General features: G+C 48.4%; 2 protein-coding genes across 2 annotated transcripts in view; one reads left to right on the forward strand and one right to left on the reverse strand.

The window, feature by feature from the left end:
* Positions 1–5,037, forward strand: part of MYO1D (myosin ID) — a 133,508-nt gene extending 128,471 nt beyond the window's left edge. Inside the window, exon 23 of the mRNA XM_061555817.1 lies at positions 3,684–5,037. Coding sequence (XP_061411801.1) covers positions 3,684–3,837 — 154 coding nt within the window. The 3' untranslated portion in view covers positions 3,838–5,037. The remainder of the gene's footprint in view (positions 1–3,683) is intronic.
* Positions 5,038–7,250: 2,213 nt separating this feature from the next.
* On the reverse strand, positions 7,251–11,240 carry CDK5R1 (cyclin dependent kinase 5 regulatory subunit 1). Its single transcript, XM_061555830.1, has 2 exons — positions 10,722–11,240; positions 7,251–9,709 (listed from the first exon to the last, which is right to left on the reverse strand). Exons 1-2 carry the CDS (start codon positions 11,025–11,027, stop codon positions 9,059–9,061), a joined length of 957 nt encoding a protein of 318 aa, XP_061411814.1. The 5' UTR covers positions 11,028–11,240; the 3' UTR covers positions 7,251–9,058.
* Positions 11,241–17,968: the final 6,728 nt, after the last annotated feature.

The following is a 17,968-nucleotide window of genomic DNA, read 5'->3' on the forward strand; positions in this document are numbered from 1 at the left end:
GAAACGATTTATTTTTAATGCTCAGAGCTGGAATGAACAAAGTAGTAATTGGTTAAAAATACTTTAACCTTTCTGGCATAATGCTTGCGTTAAGATATAAAAACACCAAATAGACAACTATTACAAGGTATCAAGTTCGCGTTAACCACACATACTTGTGGTAAAACATGCAAACAAATATGCTTTGAAAATGTATAAACTATAAAAAAAAATATTTTACCAAGCAATGCCTACTGAGCTATCTAGATAGCTCTTTTCACATGTGACCTGACCACAAATGATAGCTCAAAATGTGGAAGGAAAAACTGGAGGACCCAGACAAAAATGTGCGTGATCATGAGGAGAACATGCAAACTCGAAATATACAGCAGGCTTCAGGGTCGGGATCAATCCCACGACCTCCTGTGTACCAGGCGAGGTGGTTAACATCTCGCCACTGTGGCGCCCCGCTGATTGGCCTACACCAGTGACAGTCTATTTTTTTATCTTCATACTGGAAAAAGGGTCCCCATAGAATCTAAGTGATTGGTGTCTGGACTAGGAAGATCCACTCACTCAAAGCACAATCTTGAGTGGCTGCGGCTCAGCGCTTGTGAGTTGCCTTCTGAGCCAGGTTGTTAATATTGTATTTTCGTTGCACTCTTCTGACTTCTCTCTCCCTTTGCTGATGAGAATGGCCATTGTGTGTGTATATAGTTTTACTCGTTTGTGTATAATTGTATAATTTTCGCTTACAACGGCAGTGCTCGCCAGTAAGTGCTCTCTGCTAACACATTTTGAGCCCGACAGCCAATGTTTCCACTCTATGATCCCACTTAAATTAAGATAAAGGACAAATAAATTAAATGCACTTACTTATGCATATTTGTGTTTAGGCTCAATTTCCATCGCGGGATTTGTAGAATGGACTTACGATTTGCGAGGACTGTAAGCCAATCATTTACAGCCTCTGTCAGTTTGTGATTTTGCAAAAAAAAATTCGTGTCAAAAGTCGCCTGCCTCAATAAAACCAAATAACGGGGGGCATATCACCAAGGCGACGACTCTGGCACCGTCTCCTCACGATTTGAATCTCGTTTCTAAGTCTGCGTACGTGCCGGCAGTATTGTCACACTAAGCCTTTGGGAGGTGTGTGCTTGTGTCGCGTAGACCCGCCCTCGTTGAGGGCCTTTGAGAGGGATGAGGGATTTGTTTGTCCACCGTGTGTCCGTTGAGGCATGAGCCGCCCAGGCATACGGAGACGATGGCGGTTAACGCACGCGGCCTGTAATGCGGCACCGCGGAGGCAGCGAGGGGTCGGTGGATCACCGCACAAATGTTATGGAACTCCCTTCCATTGAACGACGAGGAGGTTCCTGAGCATGGCTCGCCAGAAGGCGGTACAGCAAGTGCCCGACTCATTTCCACCCGTCTCATCTGTATGGGATGGAGCGTTGCCTCCCCTCGCACGCGAGGGTTTTCTCCCGAGTACTCGGCTTTCCTCACGCACGTATAAACACTAAATTAATTTGCTGAAAACATCTTAATTTATACGCGCGCCTTCGTGTGTTGCAGTTGCATAATTGACGCCGCTATATACAAACAAAACGTTATCTGCATTATTATAGGTGGAGAGAGATGGGATGGGCGGGGGGAAGGGGAGGGGTGGGTGCAGGAGAAGGAATGGAGGATGGAGGCACCGCACGGACAGCTGGAATCATGGGGACTCTGTCTGGGTTTGGCCCAGGGAGATTACTCAAGGTGACGGGCATGCGGATTAGAGTGTAAATCTGGCTTTGTATGAACTACACAGATTTTGAAAGGCATCCAGCTGAGTCTATTAGAATAATTAGCAGCATTTGTCCAGACGTGTTCAGGCTTGTTATAATTGGGCGCAATAATTGAAATGGCATCTATTTTTCATTATTATTTTAAAAGTCATTGCCATTGCAGTGTTTTAACTGAATGTTGATTGGGTGGCTTGGTGGCCTAGAGGTTCACGTTCTTACCTCTCAAGTCCAGGGATTGTGGTTCAATTCCAGCCTAAACGGCCCAATTATGCGCAACTAACACGTTTGCGGTGTAAGTGGCTCCAAGGGACGTTGTTTGCAAAGATCATCGATTGCCGGTAATTTGTAAAATTATCCACCTGCCCTTCGTTACTGGACCACCCTTTCCCTGATGGCTCGAGCTCCGAGGCTGGGGAGGGTGGTACTCCGTGTACCAGCAACAAACGATGCACTTCAAGCAGTGGAGCGACAAGATGGGAGGTGACTCATACCTTGTCCCAGTGGCCACAGGGAGCCGGGGGATGGTTTACGGAGACACTTCAAAACAAGGGTAGCACAAAGCAGCACGTATGACCTATTGGCTGACTGTAGGCAAGGCGAGTTGTTGTTATTGGCAATGCTTAGGTGCTGTAAAAGTGCCCTGTTATGTTAAGTCGCCTACCATCAAACGAGTTATCTTAAAGTATTTTTTTGACGTTTCTAAGATGTCTACCGCCTCAAAAATCCTTCCGTAGAAAGTGGAACCATGAATTGTATGTTTTGTTGTTCTAAAAGATGCCCTCCCCTTTCCTTTCCATTCCATTCGATCCCGAGACCCACGCCTGCCTGTACCTATACTGGCCATAAGCACCCCTCTCTCACTTTCACATCTTCCATTACCCTCACATCGCTCACCACTCGTCGCAGGTGGAGCGGTGGTTTGTTACACCTCTCGGGACTGTGGGAGGTGGTGATAGCTTGGGGGAAGGCCTTCATCCAGCGGCGGATTGATCATGACTGACGATGATGGCCACTTTCTCTCAACTCATTTCGCTACTTCTTGGTGGTCACTCCTCACATTGATGAATTTGTGGATGAATTTTACTTCTTAGGCTCACGATGCATGCAATACATTGTTTGGTTCGGGATCAATTGGTTAATATTTATGCAATTCACGTGCAAAATATGCTCACATGTATTTAGGCGAATAGAAAAAAAAGTGGTGAAACAAACAGTGTGAAACATGAGTGACGGATAACACCAGCATGGTGGTATAAATAAGGCAGAACATAACCTGCTTAAATTGGATTGCGACCCCGAATCCTGACAATTAATGAATCGCCAGAGGTGAAATGATCCTCATGGCGGTACCCCGGGGACCCAAATAATACAAAATGGCCGAGGCAATTCAATATTTTATTTCTGGGACACTATTTTTCCCAGGGGTGTTACTTAACTGCGCGATTGGGGTACCAATCAGTCCGAAATCAGTGCTACTCCGCGATGTCGAAACGCCAATCATTAGCATAAAATCCGTTATCTAAAAAGTATCCTTTGAATAGTGAATCGTGTACAGCTCGTCGAGATGAGTCGATTGCGGCATCGCCGACCATCAACAGACTAAAAATGACTGCATCACGGACATTATTCGAGAGCCGGGGTACCGCCATAAGGTTCAATTGTCCCACATGTCCTTCGCCCGCACCTCTGATTAGCACGGTTAGCAACGAACAGTGCAAAAGAAGTTCAGCATACGTACAACATACATTCGAATCTGACCTTGCTCCCTACATGCACCCCACATTTACTGGACCCCTCCTCCGTCAACCTCGTGGCCGCTCGCACACCCTCTCCTGCCGACGCCGAGCTCTCAGCTCCTCTTGCCCTGCCGCCTGTCAAACCCCCACCGTTGTGTCCGCTCCCCCGTGCCCGCAGGGAGAAGCGCCCGTTCCAGGTGAACGTCTTCGACGCCGCAGCATGCACCATGGGAGGCAAGCGGAGGACGATCGCGCTGGAGACGTCGCCCGGGCAAGACCAGCCCGAGTTCCGCAAAAACGGCACAGGCCTTGTACTCCTGTGGGCCGGCTAGGCACCGCGGTGGCACATGCGGTGGTGGGGAAGGCTGGCGAGCGGGCGGGTGGTGGTTTTTACGTGACGCTGCATCCGAGCAGCGGGAGAGGATTTTGATCGAACCATTCCATTACTGTCGACAGCGCGGGAAATCAATGGGCAACAACTGGAAGGGAAACCGTTTAGGATTAGGGATCGATAGTTCTCAACTCTAGGCCTTGCTATACAATTCATTCCATGGCCCTTCTGGTATGCCAGTCTTTACTTCATTGCAGTCTAAAGTGTGCCACTGTGCATTAAACGTGCCTGCCTGCCAGTTGTAGGCGTTTAGAGAAATGTGTTGTTGCACATGATGAGCACTCATGCTATTAGAAGCCGGAAGAGTTGAAACTACTTCGTCATTATATTACAATGCAACACAAGGGTGGGTTTCTAAACATTGCATATGTGTGTGTTACACGGTGTGGATAATTATTTGTAATATAAGAGGACATTTTATGGTGCCATATTTTTGGATAAATCAAATGGCAAATCAAACGTTAAGTTATAGCCAATTTTACAATGGCACATGTACCGATGTTACTTGTTTGGAAGAACGTTGAGAGCAACGTTTCTCAACTTTGGTCTGTGCGACATCGCACAGTCCGCTCTTTCGTGATTGCTAACCTCTTGTATTCACATGCAAATTAAACCGCTGCACGCACCGTTTGCACCTGATGGTTGGCAATCACAGAAGGCTGTACCGTGTGCATGGGCGAGGATTGGAGAGTTTAAGAAACTCTGGTTTAGAGGACTGGGTGGCAGGCGGTCAGCACCGCCCCAGTTTGTCTGAAGCCAGCTTGTGCTGCGTGCAAGTGGGATGTGAGAAAGGTGTGGACTGTTTTTTGTTTTTGCCAAATATAATTGTTTAATGATCTCTCTAAAAACGGGGCAGTGCCCATGTTGAGCGTGTCGTCAGCCCTTTTTAAAACAGTTTCAATTTTTATGTTTTTATTTCATTATGAACTTAATACACACTTATGCTATAACAGCACAGCTTTTATATATATACTTATATTATATATTCAAAATATCCAATATCAATACCAAAAGGAATTTTTGTTTATTATACATAGCATTTCGTTCGTGTATGTGACCTGTTGGAGCAGAATTGGATGATAGTGGGTTGTGTGCCTTTTGTTATCATGGAGAATGGGACCAAATAAAGGTTATAACGTGATCACACAGCCTCCGTGAGATCTTCACCTGTGTACAGTGGCTGTCGTTGACGTGCGTTTTATATATCGTGGTTATTTTCAGCCAAGTCGTATTTCCCATTGAGCTTCTCTGGCATTTGCGATGTCTTCAAACAAATCAAACCTTCTCACAAAATGTAAAAGTGCACAGGGGCTGTTGTTATTAAGTGTTGTTGTTGTGTAAACGCGTGTTTGCCATGGACATTGTAAGTCAGAGGCAATGGATGTAATGTAAAGCTATGTTAGAATTTTAAATTCAATTTACGAAAACTACTTTATGGCAGAGGGGTTGTTTTGGATAAAGGGGGTCCCTTTAAAATGTCACTAAGAATACTCTTAATAATTACTTATTTTAGCACAAGCCAAAATGTCTAATTTAAATAGTGTATATGTAAATGTGACCAGCTTTGAGCCTGGGTAGCACTTAGATGGGTAACAACCATGCACAAACAGGGCTGCGGGGATATGTTCCGTGCGGAAAAATCCATTGTTGTTCTGTACTTCTATGCTTCCACGTATATGCTGTCCACCTTCACCCACCCGCACTGATCAGCATGGTTAATATTGGTTAAAAAAAAAACATGTCCAACTCAACTGCGGTGTGCACTGCACGTGAGATGCGTTACGATTCACCTCCCGGCAATGCAGTGGATTGGCACGATTTAGATGATCGATTCTATTCAAGAATCAATTTCTATTTTTATAAACATTGTGGTATATGTAGTGGCCACTGGTGGCTTCAGGGGTCACGTGATGAACCAAACACATACAATGATAAAAAAAACATTGACGGCGCACTTGTTTTCATGCGAGTGTAAGAATGCACATTTCTGAACCGATGCATAGACACCTCGACTAAAATGTGTGGTGTAAAATTTACTTTTAAATGATCCAATGATATGTTTTGGCTGCCAACAGAACCTTTTTTTTTATTATGCTTGTTGATTCCAAAAAAGCTTCACTGACCGAGTCTAATTACTCAGTTTCAGGATAGCTGGCAGGTTCTCGCGGGAGTGGGCGATGATCGCCATGTGAAATCCCAATTGAGTAAATTGCAGGTAACATTTTCAAATTTGGCAAATTTGGACCATGACGATGGTACACAATGACATACTCTTGACATCCACTGTGAATCTTAACAGCCACTGTGAAGCACACGTAATACACCGCAACAATGACCAGGGTGGCTGCTGGATTCTGCTGGAACCTCTGCAACAAGCGGTGAATGTGCTCCGGCTAAAATGAAACTAAACGATTTTTATTTTACCAGGTAAGGGCCACCGAGCTATATCGCTTTTTTCATAAGCGACCTGGCCACAAATGATCGCTCAGCGAAGTGGCTTATCACGTGCAAATTTAATAGCAGACAAAATACTCTAAACGCATGTTTCTAAATCTGGAGGGAAAAACCAGAGGACCCAGGGAAAAATCCACATGACCACGGGGAAAACATGCAAACTCCAAATACACGGGCATCAGGGTCGGAATTGAACGCATCAGCTGCATATCAGGCGAGGTGTTTAACATCTCACCACCGTGGCACCCATGTTACTAGGCCATGTTACTGCTGCTCTATGTCAAATTGATTTTAACTGGGTAAAAAGTATTCATAATAATTATTTCCAGCCCTTAATCAATCCACTGCTGGCTGGCGGCCTCCGTCATTGTTCAGCACACCGGTGGGCTAAAGAAGTGAATTATGTTCTTTGAAAAAACGTGACACATTTTTTACTGTTTGGCCGTGTCGGGTGGTGGAGGGTTAAGACACATTTATAAATAACGCGATCTGACCCAAAAACCTATATTATGAATAATATTGGTCGCGAAAGCTTACGTGTTAAATTAGCCATGGAGTTGTTTGACCTACTTTACCATGCTGGTCAATGCAGGAGCAAGTATAAATACAATATTCTCAGGTGTAATAGGTGTTCCAAATGTTGCACTCAACTAAAACAACCTTTACAATATGGAACCGTAGGCAATCTATAGTGGTGCACTTCACACATTTTCAGAGAGGGGGTGGGGCCCACTTTCGCCGAGAAGACATCATCAGTGTGAGGGTCGCCACACATTTGAGACCATTGAGGTTTGACAGCACAATGATGGGGAGTGTTTTCACATTTGTGTATTGTCAATGAAGAACACTGCTATATTGCACGTACCCAGGCACTGTCTTAAAGCCATGCGAGCCACGCAATGGGTTTGTACTGTTTTATTGGCTTCTGTCGTGTCCAGTTTTAAAATTTGAATTAAACATCAGTATGTCCGTACACCAGCAATGGCAAATTATTATTGAATGCAACGGATCACTTACCACAGCGTAAACTAAATTGCACAGTCAATAAAAATATTCACATCTAATGGGTGTCACGTTTTCAAGAATACCAGGTGCAATTAACATACAAAACAAATAAGATATGTATATATACACACACGCACGCACGCCACTGTCCTTGATAATTGGCACATCTTAGTTGTATACATTGGAGATTCCCAGTTGCGTCATTCGAATAATAATTAGAACGAGAATGAACCGCGCGCACATTGATCCACCTTTGATTCATTTAAAATATAAAATATTAATAACCTGTGTGTTGAACACATATCTGTCATAAAAATACAATAAGTTAATATAGGTAGCCGAATGCATTCCAGCAATAGAATTACGAGTGCACAATCACACACCACGACGGACACTGATCGCGTACAGCCGTACATAGAACTACAAAATAGAGCGACGAGGGCCTGTGGCTGTGGCCACCAGCTGTAGGACTATTTCGGAGGAATTGACTTTTTGTTGTTGTTGTAATCGAGCACTCTTGTTACAGCAAGTAATTGCGCATTCGATTGCAAATAATGGCAATGACAAGAAGAATGTCACATGCTACACCAAACTGTATGTAGTAATTTTTTAAATGATCTTATTGGGTCTGAGGCGGTGAGGCATTTCCCCAGTAATATTACCCATCAAAATTGGTCAATAATAGCCGTGCCGTCTGTTTTACAAAGTGTTTTAAGTGTGTGTGTGTGAGAGAAAACAACTACTGTGCATTTAACTGCAACATAAAGTTCTCGGTAACATCTTTGCATCTTATGCCATTCGCCACCTTGCCTCGCATTTCAAATATATTTAACTTAACGCTCTTTTACAACCTTCATGTGCCTGCCGCATTCAGTCTCCAGGCAAGCAGTCTCTATAAGATGCGTGACCGGGTGTCACATGTTGCACCCACGTGTTAAAACCAAAATCTAATATTGAAGCCACTCATTGGTGCATGCTGTGCACGTATAACTTGTGTATTGTGAATAGTACCAAAAGCAATCATCCACGACAGCAAAACATTAAAGAGAAGTCACGGTAAAATAAAAAAAAATGCAAATTGGTTCTGTTGCAACATTTTGCCCCAATGTTTGCAGTCCCAGTCAGCCAATATTTTCGAAGCGTAATGAGGAGCAATTAACGTCTTGTGTTTCGACTGCCCGGGCAATCACCATCCCTCATCCTCTCGTAATCCAAGCTGTCTGCCTCGTCACACGTTCTGAACCTTTTTAATCAAACTGCTTTTGACACACATACTGCCTCGAAGCCATCAGAGGACAGCTGAAGAACACAAGCTTCAAACGGATTAAAAATTATGAATGCAAAAAAATAGACGAAGTTAGAGTTCCAATCCCGTGGAAAACGCATGCGGTCTGAAACATGCACCTTAAACTCACTGATATATTGTTTTCCTAAAGACTTCTGCAAGCTCATCAGGGGCCAGCTAACTGAAACTCCAGCATCAGACCCCACTATAGTGGCGGCAGCGGTAGCATCAGCAGCGTGTGTCTGGGAGGCGTCGTCGTCGTCGTCGTCAGCGGACGGCCGAGCGAACAGTGGCCCAAGATCTGGCCTTGAACGAGGGAAGTCTCTTTCCTCTCTCCGTCTGGAGCGGTCCTCGGGCTACGCATACTTTGCGTGCGATAGGTGATGTGGGCCGTGGCCTTGAGCTCGTGACCTCGCGGCTATCGGTCCAGGTGGAAGCTCCAGTGGGGCATGCCCTCCCGCGCGCCCTCTTCCTTCAGCTCGGAGAACACCTGCGTGAAATAGTGCGGGTCGGCGTTCAGGCGCAGCATCTTGGCGCTCATGAGCTGAATTATGCGCAGGCATCGCTCCCAGAAGGCGTCCCGGCTGCTCTCCACGAGGAACGGCTTGAGTGGGTACGAGATCTCGTTGCCCATGTAGGAGTAGGACAGGTAGAGGCAGGTGAGCAGCGCCGCTCGCAGCTCGTGCTCGCTGCCCGTGTGCGCGCTCACCGCCTCGCGGCACAGCAGGTAGACGAAGACCACGTTGGCGGGCGTCACGAACGCCTGGTCCTGCCAGCCTTGCAGCAGCAGGGACCGGTCGACGGCGCGCAGCCACAGGCCCGGCTCCGACGGGGACAGGTGGCGCAGGCGGGAGCAGCGACGGCACAGGAACTCGCCCAGGCATTTGAGCAGCTCCGAGGTGGAGGCCTGAACGACGACGCGGCGAGGCGGGCTGCGGCTCTGCTGCACCAGCGCTTGTTGGCCCTTTCTTCCTCCCGACAGCACTTGCTGCTGCTGCTGCTGTTGTTGCTGCTGCTGATGCTGAGGCTGCTGCTGCTGCGGCTGTTTTTTGGTACAGCTGAGCGCCGGCTGCAATGGAATGGAGGAGGATGGAATGAATAAAATCACTCTCTGCTGCTCGCTGCGTCCTACACACTTCCCCCATTCATTTACGTCTGGAATCGGACGCGCACGTTTTTTTTAAGCACTCGGTTAATTAGCTGCGTCGTCGTTTTAAAGAAGGCGGCGTGCTGGAAACGTAAGCTGCGACGTTTAAATGCCACAAAAAAACCCCATCAGAAACAACGATCCAATCAAACGAATCCCAAATTTAAAACCATAATTCGTACGTGTGTGTCCCTTCCCATGTCTATATTTTGGCTGCCGAGGTTAACGCTTGCGCTTTGAGCTTGGCAAGGCAAACGGTTGTCATGACCCATATCAAACAATCTGACATGTGCGGATAGAGTCTGGGGCTTGGCAATCACGTCCATCTGTCCGTCTGTCTGTCTCTATGTTGTCCGTGCATGCAGTCACGTAGCGGTTCGCGTGCTTGCGCTACGAACCCGGCCACCCGAGTTCGATTCCCTCTCACGGCCAACACCAGCGACGCATATCCGAACTCGTCGTGGGTCTCCCTCTAGGTCGACTCAGCCTCAAATGAGTACCCGGTGATGGTGCGTAAAATCATCGCCACTCGGGAGACAAAGACGGCCGGGCGTGGTGCTGGCCAGCCGGCTTTCACAGGTGGCTTGCTAACACCAATTGCCGCAACAGCCTGTTCAGGCTACACGGGGGATCTTTGTCTTTTGCGCGTGCACACGTGAGACATTGGGTGTCATGTATGCGCGTTCTGGATGAACGCAGAGCTGTGTGCTGCTGGTGGTGATGGTGGTGATGGTGCTGCTGATGATGATGGTGATGATGATGATGGTGGTGATGGTGGTGGTGGTGATGGTGGTGGTGATGGTGCTGCTGGTGATGATGATGGTGGTGGTGGTGGTGGTGATGGTGGTGGTGGTGATGGTGGTGGTGCTGCTGATGATGATGGTGGTGATGATGGTGGTGATGGTGGTGGTGGTGATGGTGGTGATGATGTTACCTGGGGCGGCTGGCAGTACGCGCTGAGGTTGGCGCACGAGTACGACTTGGGGAGATTCTCGCCGTGCTTCTGAGTCGAGCTCTCCTGGTTGGGGTTCACCTTGGTGGCGCTCTTCTTCCTCGTCGAGGCGGCCACCAGGCGCTTCCAGGTGAGCGCCGAGATGAGGATGGAGTGGCGTTTGAGACCCTTGCCGTCCTTGGAGTTCTTGCTGTTCTGCACCGCGGTGTAGTGTGCAACCGAGCCATGGCCGTCGTCGAAGAAGCGACCTTTCCGACCCGAGGGCGACAGCGAGAGCACGGTGCCCATGTCTTCCGCGGGGTCCTCCTCGCCGCGGCGACGACCGGAGGAGGAACGAGGGGGGATTCCTCCCAGCCGCACGCGCAGTCCGTGGCCACCACCAGCACCACCAGCACCCTGCCAGTCGCCACCCCCCACCGCCGCACCCCACGTCGCAGCCACCCACTTGCAACCCCCCTCTCAGCAACCTACCTCCAACTCCCCTCTCAGCCACCCACCTCCGACTCCCCTCTCAGCCACCTACCTCCAACCCCCCTCTCAGCCACCTACCTCCAACTCCCCTCTCAGCCACCTACCTCCAACTCCCCTCTTAGCCACCTACCTCCAACTCCCCTCTCAGCCACCTACCTCCAACTCCCCTCTCAGCCACCCACCTCCGACTCCCCTCTCAGCCACCTACCTCCAACTCCCCTCTCAGCCACCTGCCTCCAACTCCCCTCTCAGCCACCTACCTCCAACTCCCCTCTCAGCCACCTACCTCCAACTCCCCTCTCAGCCACCTACCTCCAACTCCCCTCTTAGCCACCTACCTCCAACTCCCCTCTCAGCCACCTACCTCCAACTCCCCTCTCAGCCACCTACCTCCAACTCCCCTCTCAGCCACCTACCTCCAACTCCCCTCTCAGCCACCCACCTCCGACTCCCCTCTCAGCCACCTACCTCCAACTCCCCTCTCAGCCACCTGCCTCCAACTCCCCTCTCAGCCACCTACCTCCAACTCCCCTCTCAGCCACCCACCTCCAACTCCCCTCTCAGCTACCTACCTCCGACTCCCCTCTCAGCCACCCACCTCCAACTCCCCTCTCAGCCACCCAACTCCCCTCTCAGCCACCTACCTCCAACTCCCCTCTCAGCCACCTACCTCCAACTCCCCTCTCAGCCACCCACCTCCAACTCCCCTCTCAGCCACCCAAGTCCCCTCTAAGCCACCTACCTCCGACTCTCCTCTCAGCCACCCACCTCCAACTCCCCTCTCAGCCACCCAACTCCCCTCTCAGCCACCTACCTCCAACTCCCCTCTCAGCTACCTCCCCTCTCAGCCACCTACCTCCAACTCCCCTCTCAGCCACCTACCTCCAACTCCCCTCTCAGCTACCTCCCCTCTCAGCTACCTCCCCTCTCAGCCACCCACCTCCAACTCCCCTCTCAGCTACCTCCCCTCTCAGCCACCTACCTCCAACTCCCCTCTCAGCTACCTCCCCTCTCAGCCACCTACCTCCGACTCCCCTCTCAGCCACCCAACTCCCCTCTCAGCCACCTACCTCCAACTCCCCTCTCAGCCACCTACCTCCGACTCCCCTCTCAGCCACCCACCTCCAACTCCCCTCTCAGCCACCTACCTCCAACTCCCCTCTCAGCCATCCACCAACGCCAATCAGCGATCGATATCCAACCACCACCACCACCACCTTCTTTCTCCTCCCCTTCACGTACAATGAATCTCGAGCAGCTGAGATTTCAAAATGCAAAATCCCTAAAAGCAGCGGACAGATCTGCTGCTATTGTCGCAGGCGCGAACGATTACATATTCAGGTATCCTTGCGAGACATCCGAGTTGCGGGGAGTGGGACAGCACGCAGACGTCAAGGATGCCGGGATCGTGGTCCGTCGTTTGAAATTAAACGAGCAGAGGCATCTCGCTGCGTGGATATTCTCTCTCTTTCTCCCCCCCCCCCCCCACTTCTCCTCTTCCTCCCTGCAAATACAATGGTGAGAGTCCAGGGAGCAGGCAAAGCCCCGCTCGTCTGAGAAACGTGGCCGGTCAAAAACGAGAGCGAGCCCGGCGTGTGTAAAATCTATAACATTTTCCCCCTCCACCCCAACCACCAACCAACCACGTCTCTCCCTCCCTCCCCTGTGGGATTCCTCATGGAAGCCTCCCTCATAATAACATGATGTCATTCCCCGACCATTGGCCGCCCCGTCTGCAAAACCACGCCCTGTGGAGTGGTGACGCGCGCTAATGTTATGATAATGGCTGCAGTTGTTTCCAGCCTGTAACGTCGCAGTGTCGAGGAGGAGGAGACAAGGCAGGGCACCCCCCCCCCCTAGATGCTCAAAACAATGATTTCATCCACATCACGTGGATGAAATCATTTTTTTGAGCGACCATGATGGTCATCCAGGGTGCTCAAAATTGTTTTTATTTTCCATCCACGTGATGTGGATGGACATTTTTTTTCAGCATCCAGGACCCCCCCCACCCCTGGATGCTAAAAAATAAAAGATTTCATCCACGTGATGTGGATTCCGTTTGGCGCACTTACGGGCGTTTTGAAATCAATAAACATATAGACACCATCTTGCCTTAAAGCTTTCGTGGCTGCAGGAATTCATATTATATGGGTCTTTCGGTAAAGGCGCGTAGATAGGTTCAAAGAAAATATATTTTGTTATTTTCTTTCGGTAAAGTCACGTAGATAGGTTCAAAGAAATTATTGTTATTTTCTTTCGGTAAAGGCGCGTAGATAGGTTCAAAGAAAATATATTTTGTTATTTTCTTTCGGCAAAGTCACGTAGATAGGTTCAAAGAAAATATATTTTGTCATTTTCTTTGAACCTATAAACGCGACTTTTACCGAAAGACCTAAACAATATATAGGCACCAATCTCGTACGAGCCTACAACCCTAATAACCGTCTTCTTGTTGTACATCAAGATGTATTTCGTGGGATCGCATGGCAGCAAAGAATATGGCTAACGCAGTTCATTCGAAATTTGTTTTTGGGTGATGTGGTTACTTGCTCGACGCTGGTTTAAAACAATTACTGTGTCATGACGTTTGACATTGTGCGACGATTTCCGAGGAGACGGAGCAATGAAATGAGCGCGTGTGCAGGTGCCTTGGGGTGGCCTAATTACATCGCCGGATCGATGGTTAGACGTGGCGGCGGTATGGGGGAGGCTTTTCATCCAGCAGTGGATTGACCATGGCTACTGCTGCTGATAAGGATGAACATTTAATCGGTGATACAACCCATGATTGCAACAGATAAAAATGGTCTTGTGTGTGTTTTTTAAATTGCTTCCTCTTGGTCAAACCACCTCAATCCATATACTCTTTGGTTCTTTCGGTAAAGTCACGTAGGTAGAACAAAATAATAGATCACGACGTTTTGATCGCAACACAAGCAATCGTCTTCAGGTGAATCCACCCTCTACAGCTACGTTTCATTGTTCTCTCAACCTCCCAAGGCACTGGTCAAGATGGCAGGCCCATCTCGTAACCGGCTGCTCTTTCTCAAACACCACCCCGATCATCTCATTGTTGTTTGCGCTCGCGACTTATATTCTTTTCCGTTAAAATGCAACGCGAAAGACCCCATGCGGCGCACATTCTTGCTGGTGGAGGTGCGATTTTAGCTTTTTTTTGGTGTACAGCGCCCCTCGGTGGTGATGGGTAGAATAGGCAGCACGTGGGGTCTGGTCCCGTTTTATTATGTTGAACTTCTTTCGCACCGCACGTTGCTCATCGGAGGTGCGGGGGAAGGGCAACCGACTAAACGGCAAAAAGGCAGTTCTAAAGAAATGCATTTTCTATTTGGATTAAAAAGTGCAAAGCTGGTTCCATAACATCGGAAGGAAGAGCGTTCCAGACCGCCGCGCGATGCGGTGACCGACTTTGTTCGATGGCCAGCCAAGATCCGGATGACCGGAGTTCGCGTGATGGTTTAACCTCCTTGACGAGATCAGAGAGGTATTGTGGGTCATTTGTGGCAAACACTTTGTGTGTTGAGCCAACCTACAATGCACTCCCAAATATCCTCATACATTTCCTCTTCCTATATTACCGTCATAGGTGGCGCGGGAGTTTCCACACTGCTACGAACCCGGTGGCCTAAGTGTGATCTTTTGAGAGACGCGCACTGACCGTGCGTGGTGAAGTATAGTCAACCCCCATGGCCGGACACGGCGTGAGCAAGCCCTCATCGAGCAGTGCAACGACACGGGGAGACCCTAAATGATTGTTATACTGCATTTGTATGTCGTAATGTCATGGTTTAAGGGGCGGGGAAGCTTTTTTCTGCCAAGGGCCATTTGGATATTTATAACATCATTCGCGGGCCATGCAAAAATTGCCAACTTTAAAATTAGCCTGTTATATTTGGTCAAACATTTAATTAACTCACCCCTAATGTGATGGCTGGAACAGACCAAATGATTTCGCGGGCCTTATACGGCCTTATACGGCCCACACGTTCCCCACCCAAACCCTCCGCAGCACAGTATTAGCAGGTATGACATCTATGAATACTGGTAAGCGAGGGTTGGTGGAGCTAACAAATGTTGCAAAACTCCCCTTCCTTGGGCGACGAGCAGGTGTCCATGGCCTGGCTCGCCAGCAGAACGCGGTACGGAAACGGACTAATCTCCATCTGTATGCATGTACCGTGTGTTGAAATTCTTTCGCACCGTACGTATCCAACCGTGATAATCGGTTGGCTTAGGAATTAGTAAAAAAAATAGTTCTAAAGAAATTAGGTTTTAATCTCGACGATTTAAAAGTACATAGCTCTAGTGGCTTCCTAATATCGGAAGCAAGAGCGTCCAGAATCTGAAAGAGCGCGGTTTCCTCCGGCATGTAAACACGCATTAATAGGCCGATAACGCATTAATGCAGTATATGAAGGACCGCGTGGCTGCCTTCGTGTTTGTCTGCGGTTCCTCGCGCCTCAAAGTTGTTCCGTTTACGACGGTGAGCGAATGAATACCATGCGAATTACAATTGTAACATTACTATTGAATCGCTCCTTCTTTCGTGATGGCCGTCACATCGAAAGCGTCCCATACCATGTCTGCCACCACGTTACTCAGTTTAACACGGAGGATTTCGCGACCAATATTCATAATACAGGTCTTATGGGTTAGATCGCGTAAATATATAAAAGTGTCGTTAAACCCGCCACCACCTGACACAGCCAACTAGTAAGGGTTGTCACGTAAACACAAGATGCCAATTCGTTACTAGTACAGCACAACCGGTGTACCGAATTGGCATGTTCTGTTTACGTGACAAACCTGACTAATTGGCTGTGTCGGGTGGTGGCGGGTTTAACGACACATTTATATATTTACGCGATACAACACAAAACACCTGTATCATGGACACTACGTTACTATTAGTGAGAATTGGCCGCCATCCCTTCGAGCCAAGTATCCTGACCAAGCCCAACTTAATAGCTCGAACGAGATGTCTGTGTTTGAATGAAGCGTCTCATCAGAGAGACGGAATCCACCCAGAGCGAGTTTGATTGGCAAGCACGTGGTTGGACGAGTTTGGGTGAGTCTAGCGGCCACGTGGTTGTACGAGTTTGGGTGAGAATGTGGCTGGATGAGTTTGTGGGGGGGGGGGGGGGGTCTATCGGCCACGTGGTTGAACGAGTGGGTGAGTCGAGCGACCACGTGGCTGCACGAGTTTGGGTGAGTCTATCGGCCACGTGGTTGTACGAGTTTGGGTGAGTATCGGCCACGTGGTTGTACGAGTTTGGGTGAGTCTATCGGCCACGTGGTTGTAGGAGCCACGTGGTTGTACGGGTTTGAGTGAGTCGGCCATGTCGCCACGTTATTAAGAAACAACAGTGTAAAGTGCAGTCTCCACGTCTTACTCAGGATACTGGCCTATTTATCTGCCATGAATATGGGTAAGTGCGGGAATCATCGCAAATAATTACATACATTTTCCCTATAAGGCAATGTTATTGACGAACGTGTTGGGTTGCTTTTGATCTGCGCTTTCGCATCACTGCCGACGCAAGTACTGTCTCCCCAAATATGTTCTTTCGTGGGGAGAGCTTCGAGGTGGAACGGGGGTAGAGCTCGGTGACGTAGCTATCGTTGAGTGTGCCCGCGGTGCTCCTGCGTCGGGCCTCACGGGCCGTAGGGTTCCAGGCACCCGGGCTACGAAGAGGAGATCGGCGGAGGATGAACGTGGACATGGATACGCGTAATTGCTTGCACTCGGATCCATTATGCCAATTAAATATGGGTATTTTTAGATTTAAAGCTTTCGTGACTGCAGGGATTCATCTTCTTGGTACTTTCGGTAAAGTCACGTAGAATGGAAATAATAAAAATGAAATTTATTTATAATAAATAGTATTATTGTATTGTTTCAATTCTACGTGATTTTACCGTAGAATGGAAATAATAAAAAAGCATTATTTATTATTTTATTATTTCCATTCTACGTGACTTTACCGAAAGAACCAAGAAAATATGGGTATGTCAAGTGCACTCGTAGGGAACTAAAGTGCCCTTATCTATAGGCCGTATCGTGTGGACTCCCTTACACGTGTTATATAGCAAGTGAGAGCTGGTAAAACGATGTGCACGGACTGTAATGCCAAGTAACTTTACGGCTTACGCACGCGGTGTGATTACAACGGTCAACAAACACATTTTACACACACAAAAAAACCTTACCACTGTAGTACAGTGTTATATTAATGTCTTTTGTTCAAGAATCAAATGTACTGTATCCACATTTAGCAGTGTGCTCGGTATTGTCCAGTAATATTATACACTACTAGCTTTACTGCCCGGCTTCGCCCGGGACTTGGATTCTAGGATTAATGAACGGCCTACGCAGAGGGTGGTGGTGGTGGGGGGGATGCGTGACGTCAACAGGCACACTGTGTGACGCTGCCGCATGCGGGTGACATCACAGATGTGACATCACCGCTCACTTGCCGTGCAAAATATATCCATTATTGCGCCCCCCCCCCCCCCACCGCAAATACAAAAGTCTATTTTTCTACTTTTTTGCATTGTGTACAGTCTGGAAGCTACCCACATGCCAAATTTCAAGTTTCTTGCATGTCGGGAAGTATGCTAAACATTTCGAACAGTCACACATATTCACAAATTTCCCTTTGATAAAAAGGATTCACGTGTAGATGCTGTGACATGGACTGAACAGGGTTACAGTGCAGTACTTCTATGCTCCCTTC

Source organism: Lethenteron reissneri, chromosome 21, assembly GCF_015708825.2.
Source record: "Lethenteron reissneri isolate LAM-NWPU_2019-01 chromosome 21, ASM1570882v1, whole genome shotgun sequence".
Classification (NCBI taxonomy): domain Eukaryota; kingdom Metazoa; phylum Chordata; class Hyperoartia; order Petromyzontiformes; family Petromyzontidae; genus Lethenteron; species Lethenteron reissneri.